At 45.7% G+C, this 27,895-nt stretch overlaps 2 protein-coding genes, 1 long non-coding RNA gene and 1 pseudogene across 3 annotated transcripts; 2 read left to right on the top strand and 2 right to left on the bottom strand.

Moving 5' to 3' along the window:
• LOC142852355 (liver carboxylesterase) lies at positions 1-11,901 on the bottom strand. Its single transcript, XM_075977072.1, has 12 exons — positions 11,713-11,901; positions 10,967-11,171; positions 6,648-6,786; positions 5,851-5,984; positions 5,511-5,769; positions 3,038-3,136; positions 2,483-2,623; positions 2,283-2,363; positions 1,849-1,993; positions 1,307-1,444; positions 821-893; positions 1-396 (listed from the first exon to the last, which is right to left on the bottom strand). The coding sequence occupies exons 1-12, from the start codon at positions 11,786-11,788 to the stop codon at positions 210-212; spliced, it is 1,677 nt and encodes a 558-aa protein (XP_075833187.1). The 5' UTR covers positions 11,789-11,901; the 3' UTR covers positions 1-209.
• On the top strand, positions 11,798-22,044 carry LOC142852361 (uncharacterized). Its single transcript, XR_012910955.1, has 3 exons — positions 11,798-11,857; positions 21,875-21,928; positions 22,011-22,044. It is a non-coding gene; the product is annotated as an uncharacterized LOC142852361 (long non-coding RNA).
• LOC142852353 (acylcarnitine hydrolase-like) lies at positions 13,122-27,817 on the bottom strand. Its single transcript, XM_075977069.1, has 13 exons — positions 27,209-27,817; positions 26,381-26,591; positions 24,476-24,617; positions 23,694-23,827; positions 23,354-23,612; positions 22,496-22,594; positions 22,133-22,273; positions 21,938-22,018; positions 21,565-21,709; positions 21,068-21,205; positions 20,613-20,685; positions 19,985-20,189; positions 13,122-13,412 (listed from the first exon to the last, which is right to left on the bottom strand). The coding sequence occupies exons 1-12, from the start codon at positions 27,282-27,284 to the stop codon at positions 20,003-20,005; spliced, it is 1,686 nt and encodes a 561-aa protein (XP_075833184.1). The 5' UTR covers positions 27,285-27,817; the 3' UTR covers positions 13,122-13,412; positions 19,985-20,002.
• On the top strand, positions 16,108-18,090 carry LOC142852359 (eomesodermin homolog pseudogene; annotated as a pseudogene).
• Positions 27,818-27,895: the final 78 nt, after the last annotated feature.

Here is a 27,895-nt window from a genome sequence, read left to right as displayed (position 1 = left end):
TATGGTTGTGGGACCATTTATTGAGTCTAATAAAATGTGTCCATAAGGATAAGGAGTAGCACACAGAGGGTTTGTCATGCACAGTGAAAGGGAAATGCTGAGGTTAGAAATGCTTATGTGAGTTTGGAATGAATAAAAATAAATGGACTTTGTAATCTCGGGATGACCTCATCCATCCCCAACACCACACACCTTTCCTGTAACTGGCACTAAAGCTCTACATGCTTGTCCCGAGCCCCCTTTAGCTTCTGGATCTTCTGGGGCAGAGTCTGAGTCCAGAACTGCAGCTTCCTGGCCTTCAGGGCTCGACCCACAGCAGGCTGGATGTCCAGCTTCAGGTACTGCTCATCGTGGATCAACTCAGGCCAGTAGGGGAGACCCTCACTGTTGGGGTTCCTGTGGATATGATACCAGCAGGGAAGGGTGAGGTCCCTCTCATCCAAGGCATGATCCCTTGATTTGGGTAAGAGCAGTGGGTGAGTAGGCCAAGGGCCAGAGGGTGCAGGAGGACTGGTGTACAGATGTAGAACACAAGTGTCACCCACCAGTGTCTGATATGAAACAAGGAAAGCTGTCTAGTTTTGTGTGTCTCTCTCAGAGGGAAAAATCTAAAGAACAGTACCAGAACACTGTGACTCACCACCCAGTCTCTGTGGAATTAGCAGTAACTGAAAGCAAGAAGGTGTCAACCTAAGTGTGCCCTGGGATGGAGAAGACTGGAGTGTAATTAAAGACCCATGCATGCTAATGAGGTACACCTACATTGGTACCTGGATGGAGACCCAACCATAAGGAGGTTGAGGGAGGGGTGTGTTCTCACCCATGTCTTGCAAAGTTTGCCCAGTACTTCATCATCCTCCTGTTCAGCAGCTTCTCCTCCTCAGTGAGGTCAACTGCAGACAAAGGAAGAAAAGGGTAAAAGTCCTAGCTGCCTTATGTAGGTGCCAATTTTCTACTATAGCAACGACAGCCTAGCCCTGCATCTTAGGCTTCAACTGTAGCCTGGGTCTGAATTCTAGACCTGGTGGATGCTCTCTTTACTCGGCACTCAGAACCCAGCACCCATCCAAGTCTCTACTCAGGTTCACTCCTACCCTAGTTTGTGCTCATTCCTGCTAACACAAGCTGGACTAGGAAAGGTTCATGTTCTAACCCTGCTAACCTTTTCCCTTAGTTCAGAAATGGTTCTCACTCGACTACATTCTCTCCCAGAGCCTCAGTTTCCTCAACTGTCCTAAGAGCTCAGTAATTCCACAGGAAACAATCAAAGGCTCCATTCAGCTCAAGGAAAACAAGGAAGACTCACGTTTCAAGCCCCAGAAGTCAGAGCCAAAGACAAAGGCAGCATGATCACCATGGTCAGCCCTCACGTGGGATGGCCTGGCATGTTTGATGAAGCTGGGCTGATGCTGGAATTCATAGAAGTAGACAGGAGCATGGGACCCTGGGAGTGAGGACACATGTTGGCATAATGGTTTCTCACATGGAGTTTTCTCACCTAACATCGGTGACAAGAAACCTTGCTCTAAAGTTATCTGGAATAACAGTTGAGTGGTGAGCTCCAGACTGGGGCATCGGTTATGGGAAACCTTTTGTTAAGCAGTAACCCTGACACTTCCAGATGGGGAGTTTTTATAAGATACTGAGTGTAACTGACATGTTTCCCCCTCTAGACATGGATAAAACATCACTCTTTTACTCTAGCCATAAGGATTTACTGAGATAAGTGTCTTCAGGTGCCTGGTATCAGAGACATGATCAACATGCACCATACCCGGACACTACAGTGTTCACCTGGGACCCACAGCTCTGAGTTTCCTCCCTCAACCTTGTTACAGATGTACTCACGCTGAAAATGTGCTACTTGGAGTGCAGGGACCACAAACATGAAGTCCTCCATCATCTCTCTGAACTGTGCTTGAAGAGTCTGTGGGTCCTCAACATCCCCCATGTACTCTTCCATCAACAGGTCACTACACTCAGGAGGCAGCATCTACACCAGGAGGAATCAGGAAGGATGATGTAGGGAAAGCTCTTGGATTAGATAGGCAGCAACCTCCTAGTAATGAAAGTTGCCATGGGAGAGAAAGGGGATAGGATGAAAGGTACAAGCTTTGGGTGAGTCCACACAGAAACACACACAAAAATTGCCTTCATTTCTGGGTATGGTATCTGAGAAGAGTATATCAGAATAATTATAGTAATTATTATTAATAATTTTTCTTAGAGTAATATTATTAGATACTAATAATTTCATCGGGACAGGAGCCAAGGTCTCTCACCATGTGTACCGCTCTGCTCTTCAGAACAGCTTGCAGGGTCTCTCTGGTTATGTTCTTTATGACATGATCAAGGCCCATGAACTGGGAAGTAGAGGAGAGTCTTAAGTATAGGATGGGTTGTCTTTAGATCAAAGTATCTCTGAGTTCCCATCACCCACCACTTGATTTTAGGCTCCCAGGTGCTTAGAACCAGGTCTCACCAAGGGGATCCCCCAGCCACACTCGTCACTGTCAACACCAATGATGCTGGGGACATGGTGAAAATCCCCAGAGGCCAGCAGCTCCTGTGGGTGCCTAGGTAGGAATGTCCCATCCACCACACCAGGGATCATAGTGAAGACCTAAGGGGCATTAAGAGTCAGTGCTAAAGATCAATCACCTAAATATTCTGATGCCCACTGAATACCCACCAATTCCCCATTTCCTCTCTCATTTCAGGATGATATGCTCACTCCAGAAGAAACTGAACATCAAAATTATCCTATCTTGATATTTCTTTTTTATCAATTTTTATTGAGTTCTACATTTTTCTCTGCTCCCCTCCTTATCTCTCCCCTCCCCTCAACCCTCTCCCAAAATCCCCATGCTCCCAATTTACTCAGAAGATCATGTCCTTTTCTATTTTGATATTTCTACCCACAGTACTAAAAGGACAGCTAACCATGGAGACAAGTAAATTATCTGGTTTAAGTAGTAAGAACTGGCAATCCCATAGCCTGATGACTAGCACCTCCAAGCCACACAATTCTCCCAACCTGGTTAATAGCCAGAATCTCTGCTTTACTCTTGTCTCGGAGACAGTGCACCAGGGCCTCTGAGTCCTTGGCCTCACATCCAGATAGGTTGGCCACCGTCTGTAAATGGAACAGGCAGTAGTTGGCTCATTCATCCTAGCATGAGGTAGAGTTTCCTTAAATCCAAGTAGATGTCGTTTACACCTGATTACCACATCCTATTGTGTGTTGTGTATGAAAAGACTTAAGTGAAATTGTTCACATTTTCTGTTTCTCAAAGATGTCAACTTGGAAAGGGCATTCTGTCTGCATATTCATTTTGTTGTAGTTTTGTTTGTTTTGTGTGTGGTGTTCATATGTGGCAATAGGTATGACGTGTCATATTTTGCCTATGAATGTCAGAGAACACCCTCGGGTGTCACTTGTCATCCTTCCCCATGTTTCCTTTTGTCTACACCAGTTTAGCTGGGCTAGGACCTTCCAGGGATTCTTCTGTCTCTGTGTCCTATCTCTCTGTAGAAACACTGGGTTTACTGACTCATACTACTTCCTCTAGCCTTATGTGGGCTCTGGATGTTTGCACTTGGGGACTCACTCTTGCACAGTGAATATTTTTACCAGCTGACCCTCTCCCTCAATCCTTGTGTCCTGCTTAGGTATTAATTTGTCAACTTTACATGAGCCAGGGTAATCTTGAAAAGGGAACTTCAACTGAGAAAATGCCTCCCTCAGGTTGGCTCCTAATTGTGTCTGGGAATTTTGCTATTAAATGACTGGTGCAGGAGGGCCCATATCACTATGGGCAGTGACACCTATGGACAAGTGTCCAGGACTATATAAGAAAGCAAACTATCATTAGCTTTACAGAAGCTTCTCAGTTTCAGGTCCCATTTATTAATTATTGCTCTTAGTGTCTGTGCTACTGGGGTTATATTTAGGAAAAGGTCTCCAGTGCCAATGCATTAAAGTGTATTTCCCACTTTCTCCTCTATGAAGTTCAGTGTGGTTGGTTTTATGTTGAGATCTTTGATCCATTTGGACTTGAGTTTCGTGCATGGCGATAGATGTGGATCTATTTGCATTCATCTGTAATCAACAAGACACAACTGCAGCCTATAGAATGTGGAAAGTCTTCACCAGCCCCACATCAGACAGAGGACTGGTCTCCAAAATATTCAAAGAACTCAAGAAACTTGAAATCAAAAGAACAAATAATTTGCTAAAAATGGGGTGCAGACCTAAACAGAGAACTCTCAACAAACAAATATCAAATGCCTGAAAGACACTTAAGAAAATGCTCAACATCATGAGCCATGAGAAAAATGCAAATCTGAACAACTCTGAGATTCCATCTTACATCTGTCAGAATGTCCAAGATCAAAAACACTGATGATAACTTATGCTGGAGAGAATGTGAGGTAAGAGGAACACCCATGCATTGCTGGTGGAAGTGCAAACTTGTACAGCCACTTTGAAAATGAGTATGGTGATTTCTCAAAAAATTAGGAAACAATCTACCTCAAGACCCAGCAATACCACTTTTGTGTATACATCCAAAGGATGCTCAATCATACCAATCAACTACGTTCAAAGCAGCATTGAGTGTCATAGCTAACACCTGGAAACAACCTAAATGCCCTGCAATCAAAGAATGGATAAGGAAAATGTGGTATATTTTCGCAATGCAGTACGATTCAGCGGTAAAAAAAATAATGACGTCTTGAAATTTGCAGGCAAAGGATGGATCTAGAAAAAAACATATTGAGTGAGGTAAACCAGATTAAGAAAGACAAATGTCATATATACTCACTCATAAGTGGCTTTTAGACATAAAGCAAAAAAAACCACAGCCTACAGTGCACAACCCCAGAGAACCTAGACAGCAAAGAGGACCCTAAGAGAGATATACATGGGTCTACATAGGAAAGAGAAAAGGACAAGTTCTCCTGAGTAAATTGAGAGTATGGGGGTCACAGGAGAGGGTAGAAAAGAAAAAGGGATGAAGGGAGGAGAACAGAGAAAAATGTATAGCACAATAAAAAGAATAAAAAAGGAAAGCAAACTGAGGAAGCCAAGGGTAACAAGGCAGTAAGCAGTTTCCTCCTAAACTCCATTGTGGCTCCAGGTCCCTGCCCGTATGCCCACTCTGACTTCTCTTCAAGTTGGATTATAAACCATTAGTTGAAATAAACCCTTTTCTCCCCAAACAGCTTTTGGCCATGGTCTTTATCACAACAATAAGAAGAAAACTAGGAAAAACAATGCGTAGCTGTTTTGACAATGGTTGAAGCCACTGGGCACAACTTTCCTTGTCATATCTCACACTCAGCACACATAAAGCAGAGGGGAATATTATAAACTTTATGCCTCTCAGAAAATACTGGAAAGAAACTATTTCCAATAATCCTAGCTTTTCCCACTTAACAGAATGCCAGAGTACCAAAGCCGAGAACTGAAGCAGCAAAGTTGGGCTAGAATTGATGAGGACACTCACTGTGTGGACCACCTCAGAGGTGTCAGAGATAAGGTCAGGCAGCAGGGCCACTCCACTCTGCATGATGGCTCTGTGGAAGAGTCCTTTCGACATGGGGGACACAACAAGTGAAGACACACTTGTTCCTCCTGCTGAAGCACCAAAAATAGTGACCTGGCCAGGGTTGCCTCCAAAGTAGGCAATATTCTGCTGGACCCAGCGTAGGGCAGCCACTTGGTCCAGGTAGCCCCAGTTGCCTGTAGCGTGTTTGTCTCCAGTGCTGTGAAGTGACAGGAACAGGAATCACAAGTCTGTCTATGCTCTACTCAGACCCCATTGTCCAGCCCAGTTCCAGGCTTACCTGAAGAAGCCGAGGATACCCAAGCGATACTGGATCGAGACAATTACTATATTCTCAGTAGCAGCCAGTATGGATCCATCAGTCATGGAAGCCATGCCCAGAACCAGTCCACCACCATGAATCCATACCATTACCTGGAGACATCAACACAGATCTCAGGAGAACCACACCCAGTCCAAAGCCAACTGTAGTGCCCACTGGATTATCAACTGCTTTGCCTCTGTGCAGGCTGACATGCATACCAATCTTCACAGGATTTCGGGACATGACCCACTGATTGAGTACTCCAGGCCTCGAAACATATTTCCTTCCCACGTCCCCACCAGGAAATCTCACCATAGATTAATGGTTCTACATCACAAGTAATGTCATCATCACTCTCAGACTCATCAAAGTGGAGCAAACAGGAGTGTCTCCATGTGTGTCTTTCCTGATTGCCAATCAGAAGAGACATCAAATCCCATTGGCACAACACATACCCTACAGCTAGAAATTTTGGTGATGTCAATATGCAGCCCTTGGGCACCCTCCAGAGTGGGTCTTCCAGGTTCAAGTTAATAGAAGAATTCCTGGTTTAATTAAAGACCTAGAGCCTCTTACCTCTAGAATCCCAGAACTCTGATCACACACCCAGGTTTAAGCAGCTCCCCATGTCTGGGATGACCTTCTTCACCCCAATAAGGTGAGACTACTAAGCAGGATCTAAACTACAGAGGATCTCAGAATTACTTTGTCCCTTCCAATCTTCCAGAGAAAGAAACATCTTCTTCCCCAGCTGACCACAGCCTGGCACTCACAGGTAAGTTAGAATCTTCATTGGCATGAGTCGGTGTGTAGATGTTGAGATACAGGCAGTCCTCAGACATAGACAAGGGAGGTACGATCATCTTCCTCTCCTTTGAAAACTGTGAACTCATGCTATCAGTCTGCAGACACCTGATGAAAATGGAAGACAGATAGCCCAAGATCCTTGGTGGTCAAACCTAAATCATAGTCTGAATTTTCTCTCAGTCATCTTCAGATACTCCTTTCCATGATGGCCCTGATAATGTATGACCCCTCTCTAAAGTCCTTTCCTGCCAAGGTAAAGGCCACCAGCTCTATAGATATGAAAAGGGAGCAATACTTTTAGGGCAGGCGTCTGGTTGAAAAGTAATATCCTGAATCAGGCTAGTATATGGAGACTGTTGGCATCCTCTATGAAAACGATTGTTTTCATAGAGGAGAAAAGTGGGATCTTGGGGGTGGGGTGGGAAGGGGGTAAGGGGAGATGGGGAGAGAAAAGGTAGAAGGGAAGGAGGGGGGACTTGGGGAAATAGGAGGATCGGGATAAAGGAAGGTTGGATAGGGGAGCACGGAACCACAATCCTTAGTTAAGGGACCCACTTTAGGGTGGGCAGGAGAATTGACCCTAGAGGGGCCCCCAGGAGCCCAAGCTGAGGTCCCCAGTTAGTTCCTTGGGCAGCTGAGGATAGGGAACCTGAAATGACCCCATCCTAGCGCAATACTGACGAATATCTTGCATATCATCTTAGAACTTTCATCTGGCGAGGGATGGAGATAGAGACAGAGACCCACACTGGAGCACTGGACTGAGCTCCCAAGGTCCCAATGAGGAGCAGAAGGAGGGAGAACATGAGCAAAGAAGTCGGGACCACGAGGGGTGCACCCACCCACTGAGACAGTGGAGCTGATCTACTGGGAGCTCACCAAGGCCAGCTGGACTATTACCAAAAAAAGCATGGGATAAAACTGAACTCTCTGATCATGACGAACAATGAGGGCTGATGAGACGCCAAGGACAATGGCACGCAGTTTTGATCCTACGCAATCTGCTGGCTTGGTGGGAGCCTAGCCAGTCTGGATGTTCACCTTCCTAGATATGGACGGAGGGGGGAGGACCTAGGACTTACCACAGGGCAGGGAACCCTGACTGCTCTTTGGACTGGAGAGAGAGGGGGAGAGGAGTGGGGGGGAGGGGAGAGGGGTGGGAGGAGGGTGAGAAGAGTGGGAGGAGAGGGAGAAGAGTGGGAGGAGGGGGAGGGAAAGGGGAGGCTGGGAGGAGGTGGAAATTTGTTTTTTTTTTCTTTATTCTTCTTTTATCAATAAAAAAATGTTAAAAAAAAAAAAAAGAAAAGTAATATCCTGAATCAGGCTAGTATATGGAGACTGTTGGCATCCTCTATGAAAACGATTGTCTTCCTGTACTATTTAATCCTGGTGTGGTGGTTAGTTTGATTGCTGACTGGCACAAGGTGGAATATACTGGGAAAGGATATTAATGAGAGAATGTTTAGACCAGCGGTTCTCAAATTTCCTAATGCTTTAACACTGTAATACAGTCCCACATGTTGTGGAGATTCCCCAACCAAATAATGACTTTGTTGCTACTTCTTTACAGCAATTTTGCTACTGTTATGAATTGTAATGCAAATATATGATATGCACGATATCTGATGTTCAACACCTGTGGGAATAGCAACTCCCAGGTTGAGAACCGCTGCTCTAGATCTTGCGGGCCTCTGGGCATACATGTAGAAAATTGTCTTAATTATGTTCATTGAGACCGGAACACTTGCCTATTTTTTCTTGGGTTTTATATCTGTGCATTTATCTCGTATAAACAATTATGTAAAAGCATTTGAGGGGAAACAGAAAGAGGGCTGGTTTGATGGTTAACAATGTGTGCTGTTCTTGCAGAGGACCTACGTTCAGTTTACACCCCCATGGGGTGCCTCACAACCTTTTATAGCTACAGCTCTTGGGGAGCCGATTTTCTCTTCTGGCCTCTTTGGGTACCTGTACACCCATGGAACACATACAGACACGTAGTCACATATTAAATAAAAAATAAAGTTTTAAAAAAGTAAAATAAAACAGAGCAGCCCCAGCACACAGTGAATGGGAGGACAAATTCTTACTGTCTCCCAGCTGTGCCCGTCTCACAGGAAATCTTTTATAAACAGAGCCACGTTCCGAAAGTTCATGCGCATGTTTACTTCTTGAAGTGTGGAGTTTGTTTTTTCTTAAAAGATAATATTTTAATAGGTGAATTTGGTTCGCCAAGATCCACTCAAAAAACCCATGTAACTGACGGGGACTCCCAGGTCAGCGTTCACGGGGATCCTCCAATCAAGCACACCCACTGCTTATGATGCTATTGTTTCTCTGACCTGATAATACACAGAGAGTTTTGCATCAGGCTGGGGGAAATGTGTCACCCGTCCGGGGAGAGATAATTATGCTTGAACAGGTTCTGGAAGTGGGGACAGGGTAACAATCTAATAAATAAAAAAATGAAGAGATTCGGACTGAAAAAAAGGAACCTTAACTTACAAATATATGTAATACAGACAACTTGCTGACCAACATAGCTGAACCTCAGCAGCCTGAAAGGTACTCTGAACGCTGCATCAGTCTGTCCCTAGTGCACACCGTGAGTCAGCACGGTCACTAGTGGGCACCGTGGGTCAGCACGGTCACGAGTGCACACCGTGAGTCAGCACTGTCACTAGTGGGCACCGCGGGTCAGCACGGTCACTAGTGGGCACCGCGGGTCAGCACTGTCACTAGTGGGCACCGTGGGTCAGCACTGTACTTCATAATGCTGGCTCAATGGCTCAAGACAAGAATATTCAAAATTTGAAGTATGGCTTCTATTTATTGTGTACCAGTTTCAGAATACCATAAAGCCAAAGGGCGGTTCCCTGAAAGTTGGGAACCGTGTGTGTGTGTGTGTGTGTGTGTGTGTGTGTGAGAGAGAGAGAGAGAGAGAGAGAGAGAGAGAGAGAGAGAGAGAGGGTTTATTTTAACTGGCTCACACATTGCTGGGGCTACAAAGTCTGTGGGGCAGACCAGAATGGAGGCCAGGGGAAGAGCTGATGACGTAGGTTAAGTACAGAGGCAGAATTCCATCCTTCTTGGGGGAAATTTAGTTTTTCTTCTATTGAGGCTTCTACCAAATTGGGCAAGGCCCACCCAGCCATGCTACCTATTTACTCAAATTTTATTGATTTAAATATTAAGCAGAGTTTTAAAATACCTTTATAATAATGTCTGTTCTAATACTTTCGCAGCTGTCAGTGCTGAGGTGGACCCAAGTTGGCATACATAGCCAAGTATCACAGTGGCTGTGATATATTAGGTCACCCAGGCCATGCCAGCAGCTGGAGAGCCCGCTGCTTACTGTGTTACTGGTGTAACCATCAGTCCTAGTGAGGCCTGAACATAGCAGTGAGTCGCCACATCCAGAGCACCTTCTCGGCTGTCCCTCAAAATATCTAGGGAGCAACTGAGTCACACACGGATTGTTTTATGTCAATACATAGTTTATCTACTTTTTGTTCAGACTCAGTCCTTATAATCCCATGAAGAAGGCAGGGCCATATTATCCCTACTGTTCTTACTTCAGAGCTGAACACTAAAGAGAATACTTCCTTTCTCCCGTGGCCCTCCCAGTTGTTACCCCGTCAACACTTGCCTATTATAGGAGGGACCATTCCCTAGGAAGATTTTCTGAACCGCGTAAGAATGGAGAGAGTAAGAGAAGCTTCAGCAGGCATGCATGTGACATTTAGGTTCTATGCCAGATTATGAGCATGATATGAACAGCGGCCTTAAACTTCTGCACCTGTGGTTGCCCACTTATGGTTGATTATAACCTGGACTTGTGACCCATTGTAAAATATTTCCTCACTGCATTGTTTATGTCAGGGTCCTCTAGCACAGCATCAGAAAACAAACTAAGATACTTGGGTATTGGAGCTGTGACCACATAGGATCTATAGGAATGAATGGACATATTCTCGAATGGAAAACATGTATACCTGTTCTTTAGCCAATGGCACCTGGACAGTGGATGGTCACAGTGACCGTGAAGAATGGCCTTAGTCTCTGCTCCTCACTGCAGAACCTGCAGCTAAGTCCCTACAGGTGCCAAGCTCTGACTCAAGAGCCTGGCATCATTGTTCCTTTCTAATCCTTAGCACATTCATTGAAAAACTGCATGGGAGAGCACCTCAGGACAGACAGAACACTGCTATAGAGCTGAGATGGAGGAAGCACAGCAATGTGGCCTAGAGCTCAGGCCTGAAGTCCCCTGGGCCCCAAAACTTACATGGCTGGCTCAGAGGTTGCATCTCTCACACCACTCCACGGCTCAGGGGGTTCAGGGGGAGCAAAGCGCAGTGGTCCCACAGGTGGCTTGGCAAAGGGAATCCCCAGGAAGGTATAGACACCAAGTTCGCCGTCTTTCACATGGACGAGGCTTCCTCTCACCTGCCCTGTGTGTGTGTTCCTGATGGGGCTGGATGAGTCCCGTCCTGTAGGGGAAGAGAAGCCATCAGTTGCAACCACACTTGGGAATTCCTACCTCATTGTCTCCGTGGTACACGGAAAAGGTAATGTGGGTCCTCTCAGTTCAGCTGTGGCATGTGGAGATGAGGCTTTCTGAATTACCTAGGGCCAGAAACCTTGTCCATTGGCCCTCTTGAAAATTGATAGAGCACTTCTCTACTCCAGAAGGTGAAAGGTTCAGAGCCACTTGGCATTATGAAGGAATTATTATCCTTACCCACACAATCACTAGGAGCTCTATCTTCAACCACACACGGAGGAGGGACATGTCCCTCCTGCACTTCTGTCCCTGCTGGCTCCTAAGTACATGGTAACTTTACACATCTCTGACCCTCCTGTGCCACATGGCCCATCCTGTGGGCTTTGGTGTGGGCATTAGAGGGTGCACAAATCCACACTTTGATCTGTCGTCTTCACCAGCTCCTCCCTCCCTGGTATTTCCCTCTCACAAGCTCAGACTCTGACTCTGCAGAACTGGGCAGCTCTGACCCTGGTCCCTCTGCTCACCGTGCACACGGAGGAGGAGAAGCAGGAGCCCACAGGCCACAGCAAACAGCCAGCCAGGAAGTCTATCGAGCGGCATGGTTGAATCCCAGAGCTAACTCTGTGCTGCTACAAGATGACAGTCTCTCAGCAACAGGAAACAGAACAGGTAGGCTTTGCCCAGGCAGGAGTTTATACCTTTCAGGACGTGGGTGTGGAAATTTGGTTGAGTGGGGCAAAGTTCTTATTGCGGCCCAACTGATAAGGCAGAAGTCAAGAGAGAACCTATAGCCAGCAGGCAGGACAAAACCAACCGTGCAGTTTCTGCTCCTTCCATGACCTCTTGGATAGGCATGACATAGCATCTGAAATCCTTCTGGAATGCCAGGATCCCTGTCCTTGAACATGATCCCTGGCCCTTTTCCTCACCAACCCAATGTAGGTATATGAGCAAAAAATGGGGAGCAGAAATCTGTAACAGGAGAAGCCACGGGGCTTCTGTGGGTAGGACCACACTCAAGATGCCACAGATGGAGAGAAGTGAGAGGGCAGGAGCTCAAAGTGTGACCTCATCCTCATGACACCTCTATGTTGTCGAGACTCATAGAGCAGTGAGTCCACCCTCAGGGTCCCTTACCCATATGGTGATCTTAGGATCACTTCCTGTTTACTTCCTGTTAGATCATGGCAGTTTCTTTGAAAGACAATGAAATTCTGGCTCTTCTGCCTCTCTCTCTCTCTCTCTCTCTCTCTCTCTCTCTCTCTCTCTCTCTGTGTGTGTGTGTGTGTGTGTGTGTGTGTGTGTGTGTATGTGTGTGCATGTCCAGCAGAAGTTCAATAAAATTTTAGGCCCTAGTGCAATGGTCTTCAACATCCCAAATGCTATGACCCTTTAATACAGTTCTCCATGTTATAGGGATCCCCAAACATAAAATTATTTTTGGTATTACTTTGCAGCTGTAACTTTGCCATTATTATGAATTGCAGTGTAAGTATTTAATATGAAGGATATCTGATATGCGACCACAAGTGGTCATGACCCCCAGGTTGAGAACCACTGCTCTAGTGACTCTCTCAGGCCTCATCCCTCCTGCATTCAAAGGAAGGGCCTTTCTCCCTGCCCAGCTCCTGAGCCCAGCTGAAACTCATCTTCAACTCTCTGCTTCCTGGTGTTTAAGACTGGCATTTCAGAAGTCATCATTTTGGTGATATCCTATGGTTGGCTTACAAGACAATGAATGAAACCTGAGAAGATCCTAGGATGGCCTGGGTTTGTCGTGTGCAGGAATCTTGTGAGCATCGGGATCTAGACGATGGGAGATAGAGCCCTTTAATCACAGAAAAAATGCTTTAGGTGAACACAGAGACAGACTGAGCACCATTTGTCACCTTTGTACAATGGAATATATTATAAGAGAAGTTTTTAATACAGGGCCTATAAATTTTAGGGACAACAATGTGAAGTCAGAATATAAATTGATAATACAGGACCTGATGAGAATGATTGGTCACAAGGAACCAAACAGTTCTTGGGGATAAGTGAAAGTTAGAAATAGCCTTCCATACATGGACTGGTGGTACTCAGGAAGACAGTGATAGGATGCTCTTCTCCCGGACATTTCCAGGCCTTCTGATGCTCCCATCCAACTCCCAGGACACACCTCAAGGTCATATTCACAGATGTCCTGAGTTTGTGAACATGAACCTCATAGCATCTCCAGGCTCTGTAGAGGAGGTGGGGAGAAACTTTGGCTGATCCGAAGAATACACAATCACACACACACACACACACGCACACGCACACACTGACACAGCATTGTCTGTGCCAGCACTGTCATGAGAGAGAAACACAACTGTGAACTACACACAAAATTCCAGCCTGCTCTGGTGTGGATCTGAAAATGAGGAAAATGAGGGCATGAGAGAAAGTCACCTAAGGACCTAAAAGACTCACACGCTCCAAGTCTGGACATTGGGTAAAAATAAGGGTTTGGACACCATGGGTTTGTTAACTCTTCTTTACCTCAGAAAAAGTCCTGCTTTGGACGCTGTGCAGTCTTAAGCAGCCCTGATCCTCTCTGCCTGGGAGTGCAGGGAGGGGTCCAGTGAGACCCTCCTCCTGCTGTGTGTCATCTCTACAGCTCCACCTCCCTGGCCCCTCCCCTCCCATAGCACCACATTCAACACTGCAGAGTCTGGCAGACCTGATGAGTTGCAACAAGAAAAGTTAAAATCCCCAAATCAGCCAAGGGAATCTTTTCCTGCAGCCCTCCCCCATCTGACCCACAGGAATCAACATCTTTGGTGCCGCCTTTGTGGATGAGGCCAGGGCAGTAGCCACTCACAGCCACCCAAGAGTGACTTCCAACATCGTTCTCAGTCAAGTTCTTACCCTGTCCTGTGACTTGCTGCCTGCACACAATGGCCTTCCAGACAGCATCTTTGTCCATGCATCTCACTGAGGGCTCCTGCCTGTGATGACTGACAGTTATTGCAACAGACAAAACCTATGGAAACGGTCCTGCTTAGAGCCTGCCCACACCCACAGTGCTTTATCTTTAAAGAAAATCTCCATGAAACCCTGTGTAATCAACTCAAATGTCCTTCTCCCTGGAAGCTGGAAAGCCATATCCGGACGAGGAGTCATTGGTGAAAATCAAATTAGGTGAACAAATTCCTTTTCTTACTGCTCTTTGGATTTCTTCTGATTTTGGAGACAGAGCATTGTATGTAGTACAGACAGGTCTGCTATCCCAGTTTCTGGGTTTAAAGGTGTGTCACAAAACATGCAGCTAATACATCCCTTCTAAGTAATCCTGGGCATCGTCTATAAGACCCTGCTCTTTTAATGTTCCCATGGATGGCACAGGCCAGGATGAGAGAGAAGAGGACAGGCACACTCCATCCCTTTTACAGTTATCTCTGACTCTGAGCCCAGGAATCTAGAGAAAGAATACTCCAAACAGCAGCCTTGAGTGAGTCAGACAGACCTTTCTGCTTGGAGAACTCTGGTGACCTCCCAGAGCCTGGTGACCCACAGCAGGGGTCACAGGTGAAGTGAGTTCAGTGGCTCTGACTGGGGAAACTCAGGAACAGATCAATAAAGTGTACACTATCAGAGTGCAGAGGCCCAGGAGGAGGTCAATGGGTCCGCACTAGGAGAGTGTGTGGGCTGCACACACACACCCTGGGGAACAATCCATTCTGGCTTAAGTTCTTTCTGATAAGATCCTGAAGTTTGCTGATAGGCCCAGAGCACACACGCCCTTTGCTCTGGAATCCAACCTGCCCTTGCACCAAGGAAGGTGCACAGTGAAGAAAACCCAGGGACCACTAAGGTACACTGAGGCCCGTGGGGCACCAGGAAAGTCTCTGTCAACTAACTCTGTACCTTTCAATGGTTTCCAGGCCACTGTTCTGTCCTATGGGGTGACACACTCACAGATATATGACAGCATAAATATATAGTATTATTACCCAGAAGTCCAGGAGCAGCTACAAAAGAACTGAGGGAAAAGACCCACCTGCTGCTTTATCCCCTGACCCGCAGGTCCAGCACAGCTTAGATCCCCTACTACTGAGCTGGCTCCTCAGTATGGGTGACCTCCTCCAGTATCAGTGATGCTTACGAGGGAGAAGGCTACTCTGTGGCATTGGGAGGGGCATTGGGAGTCAGTTCTCTCCTTCCACAGTGTGGGCTCTGTGGTTGAACTCTGGCCCGGCTTAGATACAGGCACCTTTTTCTGCTGAGTCATTTCACAGGCCCTGGTAAGGGAATTTGGAGACACATTTCCTACAAATTTTTCTGATGCATCTGAGAGTTACTCCCTCTCTGTAGTCTCAGCCTCTAACCTGCAGAACTTGCCCGTTTAAGTAAGGATCCACTTAAGAGTCTCCCCTGAATGAAAAAAAGAAGCAGAATGTCTAGCAGACTCTTTCATGAAGAAGGAACCCCAAAAGACCGTCTCACCTTTAGGCAAGTTCAGCAGTCATTTCTCTGTGGGTTCTGCATACCTAGTCAAGCAGTCCAGGCAAAGCAGTTTCTTGCCCAAATGGCTAACCAACTCCATAAGGAGACTCTTCAATGCCCATCATCCTCTTGGAGTAGATTGGTGCTGCCAGGAGCAGATGTGTCTCACTGTCATGAAAAGTCCTAATTTCTTAAAACATTTAAATGCCATATTCTGAAGGTCTCTGAAAGATTTGAAGAATACCTGTCTATCTGAAATACATCTCTGTATATTTAGAAAATCTATCTAACATGACTACAAGGTTGACTATTATAGATGATTATCTATTAACCTATATTTCTTAATTATACATTACATTTTTAAATGAAGTGTACAAACACAATACCTTAATCAAGAGCAGAAATATACATATAACAGGATTGACCTTAAATTTGTATAAATAAGCTCCGTGTGCCCGCCCGCGAGGGCGCAGTACGGCCCCGCCGCGGGCTCGGGGACCGGTGCCAGTGGCAGCGGCGGCGGGGCTGGCGGTCCTGGCGCCTATCCCTACGGCCAGGGCTCTCCTCTCTACAGGCCGTACGCAGCGGCCGGATCTTGTGGAGGATTGGGAGGCCTCGGGGTGCCCGGTTCCGGCTTCCGCGCCCACGTCTACCTGTGCAACCGGCCCCTATGGCTCAAATTCCATCGTCACCAAACTGAGATGATCATCACCAAACAGGGCAGGCGCATGTTTCCTTTCTTGAGCTTCAACATAAACGGACTCAATCCCACCGCCCACTACAACGTGTTCGTGGAGGTGGTTCTGGCCGACCCTAACCACTGGCGCTTCCAAGGGGGCAAGTGGGTGACCTGTGGCAAAGCCGACAATAACATGCAGGGCAACAAAATGTACGTTCACCCGGAATCTCCTAACACTGGTTCCCACTGGATGAGGCAGGAGATTTCCTTTGGAAAGTTAAAACTCACTAATAACAAAGGAGCAAGCAGCAACAACACACAGATGATAGTGCTGCAGTCTTTGCACAAATACCAACCACGACTGCACATTGTGGAAGTGACCGAGGATGGTGTAGAGGATCTGAATGAGCCTTCCAAGACCCAGACCTTCACCTTCTCAGAAACACAGTTCATCGCCGTGACCGCCTACCAAAACACCGACATTACGCAGCTAAAGATTGACCATAACCCCTTCGCCAAAGGCTTCCGGGACAACTACGATTCCATGTACACCGCTTCAGAAAATGACAGGTTAACTCCATCTCCCACGGATTCTCCTAGATCCCATCAGATTGTCCCTGGAGGTCGGTACGGCGTTCAAAACTTCTTCCCGGAGCCCTTTGTCAACACGTTACCTCAAGCCCGATATTATAATGGTGAGAGAACCGTGCCACAGACCAACGGCCTCCTTTCGCCCCAACAGAGCGAAGAGGTGACCAACCCTCCCCAGCGGTGGCTTGTCACGCCTGTCCAGCAACCTGTGACCAACAAGCTAGACATCAGTTCCTATGAATCTGAATACACTTCCAGTACCTTGCTCCCGTATGGTATTAAGTCCTTGCCCCTCCAGACATCTCATGCCCTGGGGTATTATCCTGACCCAACCTTCCCTGCAATGGCAGGGTGGGGAGGCCGAGGCGCTTATCAGAGGAAGATGGCAGCTGGCCTACCATGGACATCCAGAATGAGCCCCCCTGTGTTCCCAGAAGACCAGCTTGCCAAGGAAAAAGTCAAAGAAGAAATTAGCTCCTCCTGGATAGAAAACCCCCCTTCCATCAAGTCTCTAGACTCCAACGATTCAGGGGTGTACGGCAGCGCTTGCAAGAGAAAGCGCTTGTCCCCTAGCACCTCCAGCAATGGAAACTCGCCCCCTGTCAAGTGTGAGGACGTGAACCCTGAAGAGTACAGTAAAGACGCCTCGAAAGGCATGGGAGCATATTACGCTTTCTACACAACTCCCTGAAGAGCTGTTTTAATCCCCAGTGTTTTCCAGGTGGACCTGGTGGTGTTCCTGTTGTCGTTTTCTTTACCTAGGTGACCAAAAAGACTTTTCCCCTCCACCTTTGCTGTCTCCTGTTGTGTGCAGTTCTCTGAGAGAAGGTGCCAAAGCTTTGCCGTAGCTGCAGGTAACGAACTGAAGCAAACCTAGCATTTTTTTTTTACCCTTTGTAAAATAAAGTTAATGGAGGACTCGGAAGTGTTTTAAAATTCAGAGGTTGTTCAAAGTGCTGGATTTATTTATGGGAAACAAACATTCAAGAAAAGGCTGTGAAACTGAGTGCCAGATGCTATCCAGTGAGTTTCAAAAGCAAAAAGCAAGCAAAAGTCTTTAGCTCTCATTTCTACTTGTAAATCTTTAAGCAAACAGCAGCCCAGAGTGTTAAGGTATTTTTACTTCAGGAAAAGAAGGGCTAGGCCTTGAGTTTCAAAAGTGGGCTCTTCACGGCTATCTTCTGCCAGTGTCTGAAGAGTCTGGGCTTGAGAGTCAAGGAAGAAAAAACTAATGGGAAAGTGGCTAGCTAGTCTTGGCTGCCTGGGATAAACCATTTGCCATAGGGATGGATGGCCCTGTGTTGCTGGATGATACCAGGGGGATCAGAGAGAAAGGGAGAATTTAGTTGTACAGTTGTGTGTTTAGACACTGTAGAGTACTCTGGAATATATTGTACAAATTCAGCTGCCTAGGTATCAGAGATAAACTAATGTAAACTTGGTGCCTAGGCTTTGTAAAGAATTTGCAGGGTTGAGCGGAGCCTCAGTAGCTCGGCTATTCCCTCCACTTAGTTATGTACTTACTCAGCTGCCTCTGTATTCAACCACACTTAAGAAAAAAAAACCTGTTTAATCCTCTTTCCTTGGTCATCCCTACTTTGCCCTTCAGTAAATGTGAAGAAGTTGCAGTCTGATGCCACAGTTCCTATAGACTTTTTAGAGACTCTGGATTTTTATGTACAGTTGTAAGTCATTTTTAATAAATGTGGTTCAATGAGGAAAAAAAATTTGTATCAATAAACCAAGATCCATACCAATGCAAAGTATCCATCTCTATAGCATATGATGGAGAGGTTGTGGGGTAAGGGGAACACTCCTTCATTGCTGGTGGGAGTGCAAGCTGGTACAGCCCCTTGGGATGTCAGTGTGGTGATTTCTCAGGAAATTAGAAAACAATTTTCTTAAGGCATAGTAATACCACTTTTGGTATATATCCAAAGGATGCTCAATTGTACCACAAGGACATGTGCTCAATTATGTTCATAGCAGCATTGTTTGTCATAGCTAGAAGCTGGAAACAACCTAAATGCCCCTGGACCACAGGATGGATAAGGAAAATGTGGTACATTTATACAATGGAGTACTACACAGCAGAAAGAAATAAAGATATCTTGAAATTTGCGGGAAAATGATTGTGTCTAGAAAACATCATCCTGAGTGAGGTAACACAGACCCAGAAAGACAAATATAATATGTATTCACTCATAGTGGCTTTTAGACATAAAGCAAAGTAAAAAACCAGCCTACAATTCACAATCCCAGAGAACCTAGACAACAATGAGGACCCTAAGAGAGATATACATAGATCTAATCTACCTGGAAAGTAGAAAAAGATAAGATCTCCTGAGTAAATTGGGAGTATGGGTACCACAGAATAGGGTAGAAGTGGAGTGGAGAGGAAAGGAGGTGAGCAGAGAGAAACAAATTTCAAAAAAAGAAATAATCATAGAGTCATATTTCTATATTGATATTTAGATTCTGATGAGATGTTATTAAGACTGAGACCTAGTAGAGGTCTGGGTCCTGAGAACTATTAAATATCCCATTTACTCATCAACTTTGGGTCAGAGAGCTAGTCATCACAATACAGCAAACAGATTCGTATCCTAATGTTGAACTTCATGGTCTCCAAAATGAACCTAATGAGATAGGGCATGTGATTTTGACAGACCACACCAATATGATATGGGGTCTTTGAAGAACACACATCATGGTTTTTCAAACTTCTGTTTTATTTTAAAGAGCATTTTAGTTTTTCAGAAGATGAAAATGAAGAAAAAAATTTAAGAAGGAAAGATAGAAGGGGTCTAGTACCAGAGGCGTCTGAAAGGAGATGAGCCTGCCTTGGGTGGCTCACAAAATCCACATTGTTATAGGAGCATTTATTGAGTGAATCTAACAAAAGATGACCCAGCAAGATAGAGTCACATGCAGAAAATTCGTGATAAATGTAGAAGAACAGACAAGTGCAGAGGTTATGTGAGTGTTAGGATCAACCCAGGTTAGTATATTTTGGGAACCCCAAGGTGACCCCATCGGCAGCCAGTGCTACACACCATTCCTCACACAGGACACTATAGCTCTTTGTGCATGTTCTGAGATTTCTTTAGCTCCTGGATCTTCTGAGGCAGAGTCTGGGTCCAGAACTGCAGCCTTCTGGCCTTCAGGGCTTGGCCCACAGCAGGCTGGATGTTCAGTTGCAGGTACTGCTCTTCATGGTCCAACACAGGCCAGTAGGGTAGATCCTCGCTGTTGGGGTTTCTATGAATATGACAGCCAACAAGGAAGAGTGAGGTCACTCTGATTCAAATCTGATCCCCTGATTTGGGTCATGGCTATGGTATAATTAGGCCCGTGGTTAATGGGGTTGATGGGACAGGTGTCCTGATAAAGATCTGCTCCACGTGGAGGAAGACTCCTTGACATGTTTTATATCTACATCTAAGAGGCAAGATATAAAGAACAGTACCATAGCATGGTGACTCAGGAACCAGGTCCCTGCGAGATGACCAGGAACTGACACCTACAAAGTATCTATATAAATGTGCTATGCAATAGAGAAGAATCTATCATGTCATATTCAGGAATGCTAAAGAGACCACCACCCAAAAGAAAGACCTATATAGACACCCACATATCCCTATAACCCATATAGGGAGGTTTGAGAGAAAGGTGTGTTCTCACCCATGTCTTGCAAAGTTGGCCCAGTACTTCATCATCCTCCTGTTCAGTAGCTCTTCCTCCTCAGTGAGGTTGACTAAAGTCATGAGAAAAATAAATGTTGAAGTCCATGACACCTCACACAACGTCAATTTATGCTTCACCCTCACAATCCCAGCTGTTGTCAGACCTTAAACTATTTGTTTTATTATCTCCCTTCTTCACTATACAATATTCAACATCCTTGCAATCCTTTAAAGAAATTCCTGCCCCCAATGTGCTGTCATCTCTGTCACAGGCTAGACTGGGACGGGTTCAGATTCTAATCCTGGTATAATTTTTTTTAGTCTATGATATGGTACATATTTGAATTTATTCTCTGCCAGAATCTAGTTTTCATCAAATGGACAGAGAGCTCAGGAGTCCCTAGGGTGTCATCTGGGAACTCAGTCAGCCCAAGGAGAATAAGGAAGACTCACATTTCATGTCAAAGAAGAAGTATCCAAAGACAAAAGTATTCTCATCACCATGGTCAGCTTTCACAGAAGGTGGTCTGAAACTCTTGAAGAAGCTGGGTTGGTGTTGGAATTCATAGAAGTAGACAGGGGCATGGGAACCTGGAAGTAAGGACAACTAAGACTTTACTAAGCCCATCTACTGGATTTCTTCTGATACATATTTGCTGACAAGGTACCTTGACATAAAGTTACCTGGAATCATAAATGTTAAAGGGAGAGAAAGTTCCAGGCTGGAGCTCTAGCTGTGGAAAATCTCAGGGCAGAACAGTGCTCATGGCCTTTCCAACTGGATAGCTATGTCAAGTTAATAGATTATCAGCAACCCATTTTCTCATCTGCACCTGGATGTCGCTCTTTTTCACTCAATATGAGACCTGCATAGCACACTGCTCAACAGTGCTCACCCATGGTCTAAATCTTTGAGTTGCTCCCTTAAGCCTTGTTACAGATGTACTCACGTTGAAACTGTGCTACTTGGAGTGCAGGGATCACAAACATGAAGTCTGCCATCATCTCCGTGTACTGCAATTGGAGGGTTTGGGGATCCTCAGTGTCCCCCATGTACTCTTCCATTAGCAGGTCACTACACTCAGGAGGCAGCATCTACACCAAGGAGATCAGAGGTTAGGCATGTTCTCGCTTAGGTGGGCAGCAGCTTTGGTATGGGGAGAATGGGGTCTGGGTGGAGATAGGACATAGGTAAAAAAGGTTAATGCTCTGAGGTCACCCCACACAGAATCACACATATATGCTTACTTTTGTTAATAGGGATGCTGTCTGAGAGAAAATAGGAGGGACCTCTCTATTTGGATAGGACCAGAGGTATCTCACCATTTGTACTGTTGTATTCTTCATAAAAGCCTCCAGGTTCCCTTTGGTTATTTCCTTTATTGCCTGAGCAGAGCCCATGATCTGGAAGATAGAAGACCCAGTGGAATTTGATGAACTTGGATTCAATGTGTATTTAGTTCTCACTGCTTAACGTATGAGTCTCCAATCTCCCAAAGGATTAGAACTGAGACTCACCATGGGGATGATCCAACCATACTCATCATTGGTGACACCAATGATGCTAGGAACAGGATGAAAATCCACAGAAGCCAACAACTCTTGGGGATGCTTGGGTAGGAATACCCCATCTACCACAGCAGGGATGATCTTGAAGACCTGAGAGGCATTAAAAGTCAATGCTGAAGTCAATGAAATATGTATGTTGATGCTCACTGAGTTATCTCCACTGTTTTCACATCTCCTACTATCCTCGGGGTTCTCTGCTCACTCTGGAAGAGAATCTACACTTAGATTAGCCTATCTTGGTGTTCATATTGTACACAGAACTAGAGAACACAAAGTCTGACTAGATGTTCCAAGGCACACAATTCTACTTACCTTGTTAATGACCAGAATCTCTGCTTCACTCTTGCCTCTCAGACAGTGCACCATGGCCTCTGAGTTTGTGGTCTCACATCCAGATAGGCTGGCCACTGTCTGTGAAGGAGAACAAGTAAGGAGAAGGATTTTTACAATCCCAACTGGATGATATTATCCTACATATCACACTATAGTGTATGTTTGGTGTCGATGGTTATAAATACAAATTATTCCCTTTGTCCTTTTCCTCAAAGGTTACAGACATCAGGCAGTCTCCTCTCGACCTCCACACCTTTTCCCTTAGGGATGTTTTGCTAGCCCCAGCCATCCTTCTGTATATCAGATGTGAGAGAAGGAGTAAGTCTGCCAGGGTTTATATGTGAGTATTAGAGGACCAGGTCTCCTTTCTTCACAGATGCCCCCTTATTTGAGACAGGGTGTCCTCTTGGTTTCTGCTCCTACACTACCTGAGCTGCCCCGTGAACATCCAGGGATTCCCTTGTCTTTGCCGCCCACCTCATCACAGGAACATTGGAATGACAGATACATGCTACTCTCTTCAGCCTTCTGAGGGTTCTGGGGACTTTACACTCCAAACACTTTTTTTAAAAAATGCACTGAGCTATCTCCCAAAGCATATACATATTTATTTCTGTCAATGATGGAAATTACTACTAGGAGAAGTTAGATGGTCAGAGAGCATTCTCAACCCATATGAAAGAGAGATGAATAGACGCTAACCCCAGAGTTTCTCAAAATTTGCTGGAAAGAAATATTTTTCATGATCATTATTCTCCCCTCTCAACAGAAGACCAGAGCACCAGAAGATGAAGGCTGAAGGGTCAGAATAGGACTATGATGGTTGAGGGCACTCACAGTGTAGACCTGTTCATGGGTGTCAGAGATAAGGTCAGGCAGCAGGGCCACTCCACTCTGCATGATGGCTCTGTGGAAGAGTCCTTGGGACATGGGGGACACAACAAGTGAAGACACACTCGTGCCTCCTGCTGACCCGCCGAAAATGGTGACCAGGCCAGGGTTGCCTCCAAAGTGGGCGACATTTTGTTGGACCCAGCGTAGGGCGGCCACTTGGTCCAGGTAGCCCCAGTTGCCTCTGGCGTGCTGGTCTCCAGTGCTGAGAAGAGGAAGGGACATGGATCAAAGAGCTGTCTGGGTTCTTATCAGATATCATTGCCCCAACTAGTCCTAGGCTCACCTGAAGAAGCCCAGGACACCCAGACGGTACTGGATAGTGACCACCACCACATCCTCAGTGGCTGCCAGTATGGAGCCATCAGTTCCAGAAGCCATTCCTGCAACCAGAGCACCACCATGGATCCATACCATCACCTGGAAGAGCAAAGAGAGATGTCAGGAGACCCCTACTCAGTCCAACCTCTGCAGGACTACTTACTAGAGTATCAACTGCTGGGTTTCTGTGCAGCTATACAAATACATACAATCCTCAGGGCTTCAGGGCTTGGTCACCGTCAGGGTCCTCTAATAGCCCATCTGTGTAATTCTCTCCCTATGCCCAGCAAGTATTTGCATTTTAGTTAATGGCTCTATGTATACAGTAACGTTATCATTATTCAGACTCTCCGTAGTAGAACAAAGAAGCGTGTCTCCATGGATATCTCCCCAGTTTAAAAATGGAATCATCAACTCTCATTGGTAAAACAGATAACCCAAAAGTAGATATAGGTAACCTCAATGTTGAGACTTTAGAACCTAAGTGGTTCTACAGAACTCAGGTTATAGAATACATCCTTGTTTTATCAAAGAGCTAGAGTTTTTAATAATGCAGTGCTCTAGTGATATATATCTCATACCCAGGTTTCAGCTGCTTAGTGTAGCTGAAAAACCCTTCTTTGACCTAAATTAGGGAAGGCATTTCAGCAGAGCCCACACTGCAATGGAGCTCAGGTTGCTTCTGTCCCTTCTAGTCATCTTGAAAATCATGCCTGGTCCCCAAGTTGAATATGTCCTGACACCCACAGGCAGGTTAGAACCTTCATGGGCATGTGTCGGTGTGTAGATGTTGAGATACAGGCAGTCCTCAGACATAGAAATGGGAGGCATGGTCACGTCCATATCCGTCAGGCCCTCTGGATTCATGGTTTCAAGGTTTTGTAGACACCTGGTGGAAATAGAAGACAAATATTCCAAGAGATGCATGGTGTTCAAAACCAAATGTGGTTCTGAATCTTTTCCTGGCCACCTTTAGCTGCTACTCCTCATGATGTTGTGTTAACACATATTCCCCCTCTGAAGTCCCTTCCACCAAGGTAATGGCCACAGGCTCCATGAAACCTGGAGTGGAGTGCTGCAGTTTTGTTGGGTCCTTATGTTGTTATATTTCTGAGTCTGGTATATAGAGACATCTCGGTGTCTCTATGGAAATGATTGGCTGTGTGTGGTGACATTCACTGAAGTGTATATGAATAGAAAAGTGACCTAGACCTTGGCAATGTAAGGCATGCAAGCGCTTTCTCCTCTCTGTTCCTAGTTGTGGGTGTAATGTGACCAGCTCCTGTAATTTTCTTTCAGTGTAACTTCCCAAGATGATGGATTATACTGCAGAGCCTTTAATAGTAGCTTTCTCCCCATAGTAGCTTTTTCCCCTAAGTTGCTTAGTTGGCACTTTATTGCAGCAACAGAAAACAAACTTAGATGCAATATTGGAGTGTTGCGCTCCACAGGTATTAGAGCGTCGAGTTCATTGTTCCTAAAGGGCAGTGAGAAAGCCTTCACCCATGTACAGACTCTCAGGAAACTTCTTTCGTTTTTAAGAATTCCAATAAAATTATATTTATAAAATGAAATGATGGGTGTGGGGAGTGCATATTCACCAGTTCCTGTTCTATGTGATTTGTTATGTAAGTTCAGAAAGCAGTGTTTTCTGGTGACGTGGGATTCCCCTCTGTATCCCACTGGTTAATAAAGAAGTTACTTTGGGCCTCCAGCAGGGTAGAATAGAGCTAGGCAGGAAAACTAAACTGAATGCTGGGAGAAAGAAGATGGAGTAACAGAGATGCCATGTAGCTGCCAGAGGAGACTAGAACCTTGCTGGTAGGCCACAACCTCTTAGTGATGCACAGATTAATAAGAATGGGTTAATTTAAGATATAAGCACTACTTAGCAATACATTTAAGTGATTGACCAAGTAATGTTTTAATCAATACAGTTTCTGTGTGGTTGTTCGGAGTCTGGATGGCCGGGAACAAAAGAGCAGCCTTCACCAACATTCTGGAACAACTAAAAAAGCACAGTGTATAAATGCTGACAAATATCTCTTCTCCCTTTTCTTCTGGGCTTTCAGCTATGCACAGGGTGGTTGGGAAGTCATATGTATGTGTGACTTCTGAATTGGAAAGGCATCCTTCATCCCAAGTACAGACTCTCGGGAACATCTTTTTCCTATGCTGTTTTCAGAGTGAATTAGTTACATATAGTTCCTTGGTCAATGATGCTCGGCCCTATACGTTCTCACAGTGACTGTGGTGGGGGGTTAGCCAGTATCCATCCTGCTGCACACCTCAGAACCTGGAGTGTATTCTATTGGATTCAGGGGTGCTCTCTGCTTAATAGGTCACACAACTCATGCCTAGAGATTCCTCCCATTGTGGCAGAGAACACTGGGCTTAATTTGAAGTTGTGATCAGTTTCACTTTTGTTCCTCTCTACAGTACCTGCATCTAACTCGTAGCTATATTCTGATGCAGGAACAGGTACAGTTGTTCTACTCATCCTTAGCACATGTGTTAGTAAAATGCATGGTGGACTCCCCACACTGAGAGAAAACTGCTGTGGACTGAGATGGAGGAAAGACTTCAGCATGACTCAGGACTCAGAGCAACTGTTCACCCCAGGGCCAAACATCCTCTTGGTCCAGAACTTACATGGCTGGATGTGAGGTTCCATCTCTCACACCACTCCACGGTTCAGGGGCTTCAGGGGGTGCAAAACGCAATGGTCCTACAGGTGGCTTGGCAAAGGGAATTCCCAGGAATCTGTGGACAGCAACTTTGGTATCAGTCACATGGATAAGGCTGCCTCGGACCTGGCCTGTGTGTGTGTTTCTGATGGGGCTGACTTCTGAGGAGTCCTGACCTGTGTGGAGAGATGACATCTGGGTTAGTTTCATGCAATCAGCTGCCAGCAGATGGTGGGAGTTCCCATCTCACTGTTACCAGGGCACAAAAGAAGGGACCTCCTAGTTCAGCTGTGGGGTGTGAGTGTGGGAACTTCCCTATCCCTCAGAGCCAGGAACTTTCCTATTGCCCTTTGCAGGGCATCAGAGCATTTCTCTGCCAAAGAGTTCACACACTCTGAGCTCTTTGGCCACATGAAATTATGATTATTGTCATTCTTATACGAAGTTCAGCAGTGGCTACAGTGAGAGCCATACTTTGAGGAGGGAAATTTTCTTCATCTTGCTCTTCCTTGAATTGTCTAGATCTTTCCAGAGCTCCTTACACTGAACTGTCTCCTTACTATGGAATGATCTTAAACACCTCTGACCCTCTGTGTGCTAAGCACCCACAAAATCTGTGTGCTTTGGCCAGAGAATTGTGAGACACGTGTTTTCCATACTTTAGTCTCTTCTTTTCATCACCCCACCCACACCCTCGTTCCCTGGCTTTCCCTCCCACAAGCTCAGCCTCTGATTCTGCAGAATTTGGCAGCTCTGATTCTAGTCATTCCCACAGGCAGATCTTGAGCCTCACCCTGCACATGGAGGAGGAGAAGCAGGAGCCCAAAGACCGCAGCATTCAGCCAGCTATGAAGCTGGTTCAGTGACATGATCAGCTCTCAGGCCTGAGTCGATGCTGCTATGTAGGACGACCACGTTTCACAAACAGGAAGCAGAATCTGTGGGTCTTCCCTAGCTATGAATTAAATCAAAAGGATGTGGGCGGGGACCTTGGTGTGGTAGGGCAAAGTTCTCATTGTTGGAGAACTGATTAGTCAGAGTGACAGGAGCCAATGTCCAGGAGGCAGGGCAAAGTCACCTCTGCTGTTTCCATTTTCTCTCTGATCTCCTAGAAAGGCACAGCGTGGATCCTGAAGCTATTTTGGGAGCCCTGTCCTCACACATTAACAGAAAGCTGTAACAGGAGAAGCCATGTAGAAATAGGAGCGGCGGGCCGCTTCCTGCCACCTGGCTAGCTTTACCCGAAATAATTACACGGTAACTGTATTCTTTAAAACACCTCTTAGCCCATTAGTTCCAGCCTCTTACTGGCTAACTCTCACATCTTGATTAACCCATTTATATTAATGTGTGTAGCACCACGAGGTGGTGGCTTACCAGGAAGGATCTTAACCTACATCTATCTCGGAGAGGAGAGCTATGGCGACTGACCTCACTGTTTTCTTCCTCCCAGCATTCTGTTCTGTTTACTCCACCTACC

This window comes from Microtus pennsylvanicus, chromosome 6 (assembly GCF_037038515.1).
Source record: "Microtus pennsylvanicus isolate mMicPen1 chromosome 6, mMicPen1.hap1, whole genome shotgun sequence".
Classification (NCBI taxonomy): Eukaryota; Metazoa; Chordata; class Mammalia; order Rodentia; family Cricetidae; genus Microtus; species Microtus pennsylvanicus.
This window is presented reverse-complemented; position numbering and strand designations above follow the sequence as displayed.

Excerpts from the sequence above, each read along its gene's own strand:
- LOC142852355 (XM_075977072.1), bottom strand. The coding sequence starts at position 11,788 with ATGCCGCTCGATAGACTTCCTGGCTGGCTGTTTGCTGTGGCCTGTGGG. Across the intron at positions 6,787-10,966 it reads GCAACCTCTGAGCCAGCCAT|GTGTCTGCAGACTGATAGCA; the intron begins GTAAGTTTTGGG and ends CATTTTCATCAG. Across the intron at positions 1,994-2,282 it reads AGAGCAGAGCGGTACACATG|ATGCTGCCTCCTGAGTGTAG; the intron begins GTGAGAGACCTT and ends CTCCTGGTGTAG.
- LOC142852353 (XM_075977069.1), bottom strand. The coding sequence starts at position 27,284 with ATGTCACTGAACCAGCTTCATAGCTGGCTGAATGCTGCGGTCTTTGGG. Across the intron at positions 24,618-26,380 it reads GGAACCTCACATCCAGCCAT|GTGTCTACAAAACCTTGAAA; the intron begins GTAAGTTCTGGA and ends TATTTCCACCAG. Across the intron at positions 20,686-21,067 it reads CTTCTTCTTTGACATGAAAT|TCAACCTCACTGAGGAGGAA; the intron begins GTGAGTCTTCCT and ends TCATGACTTTAG.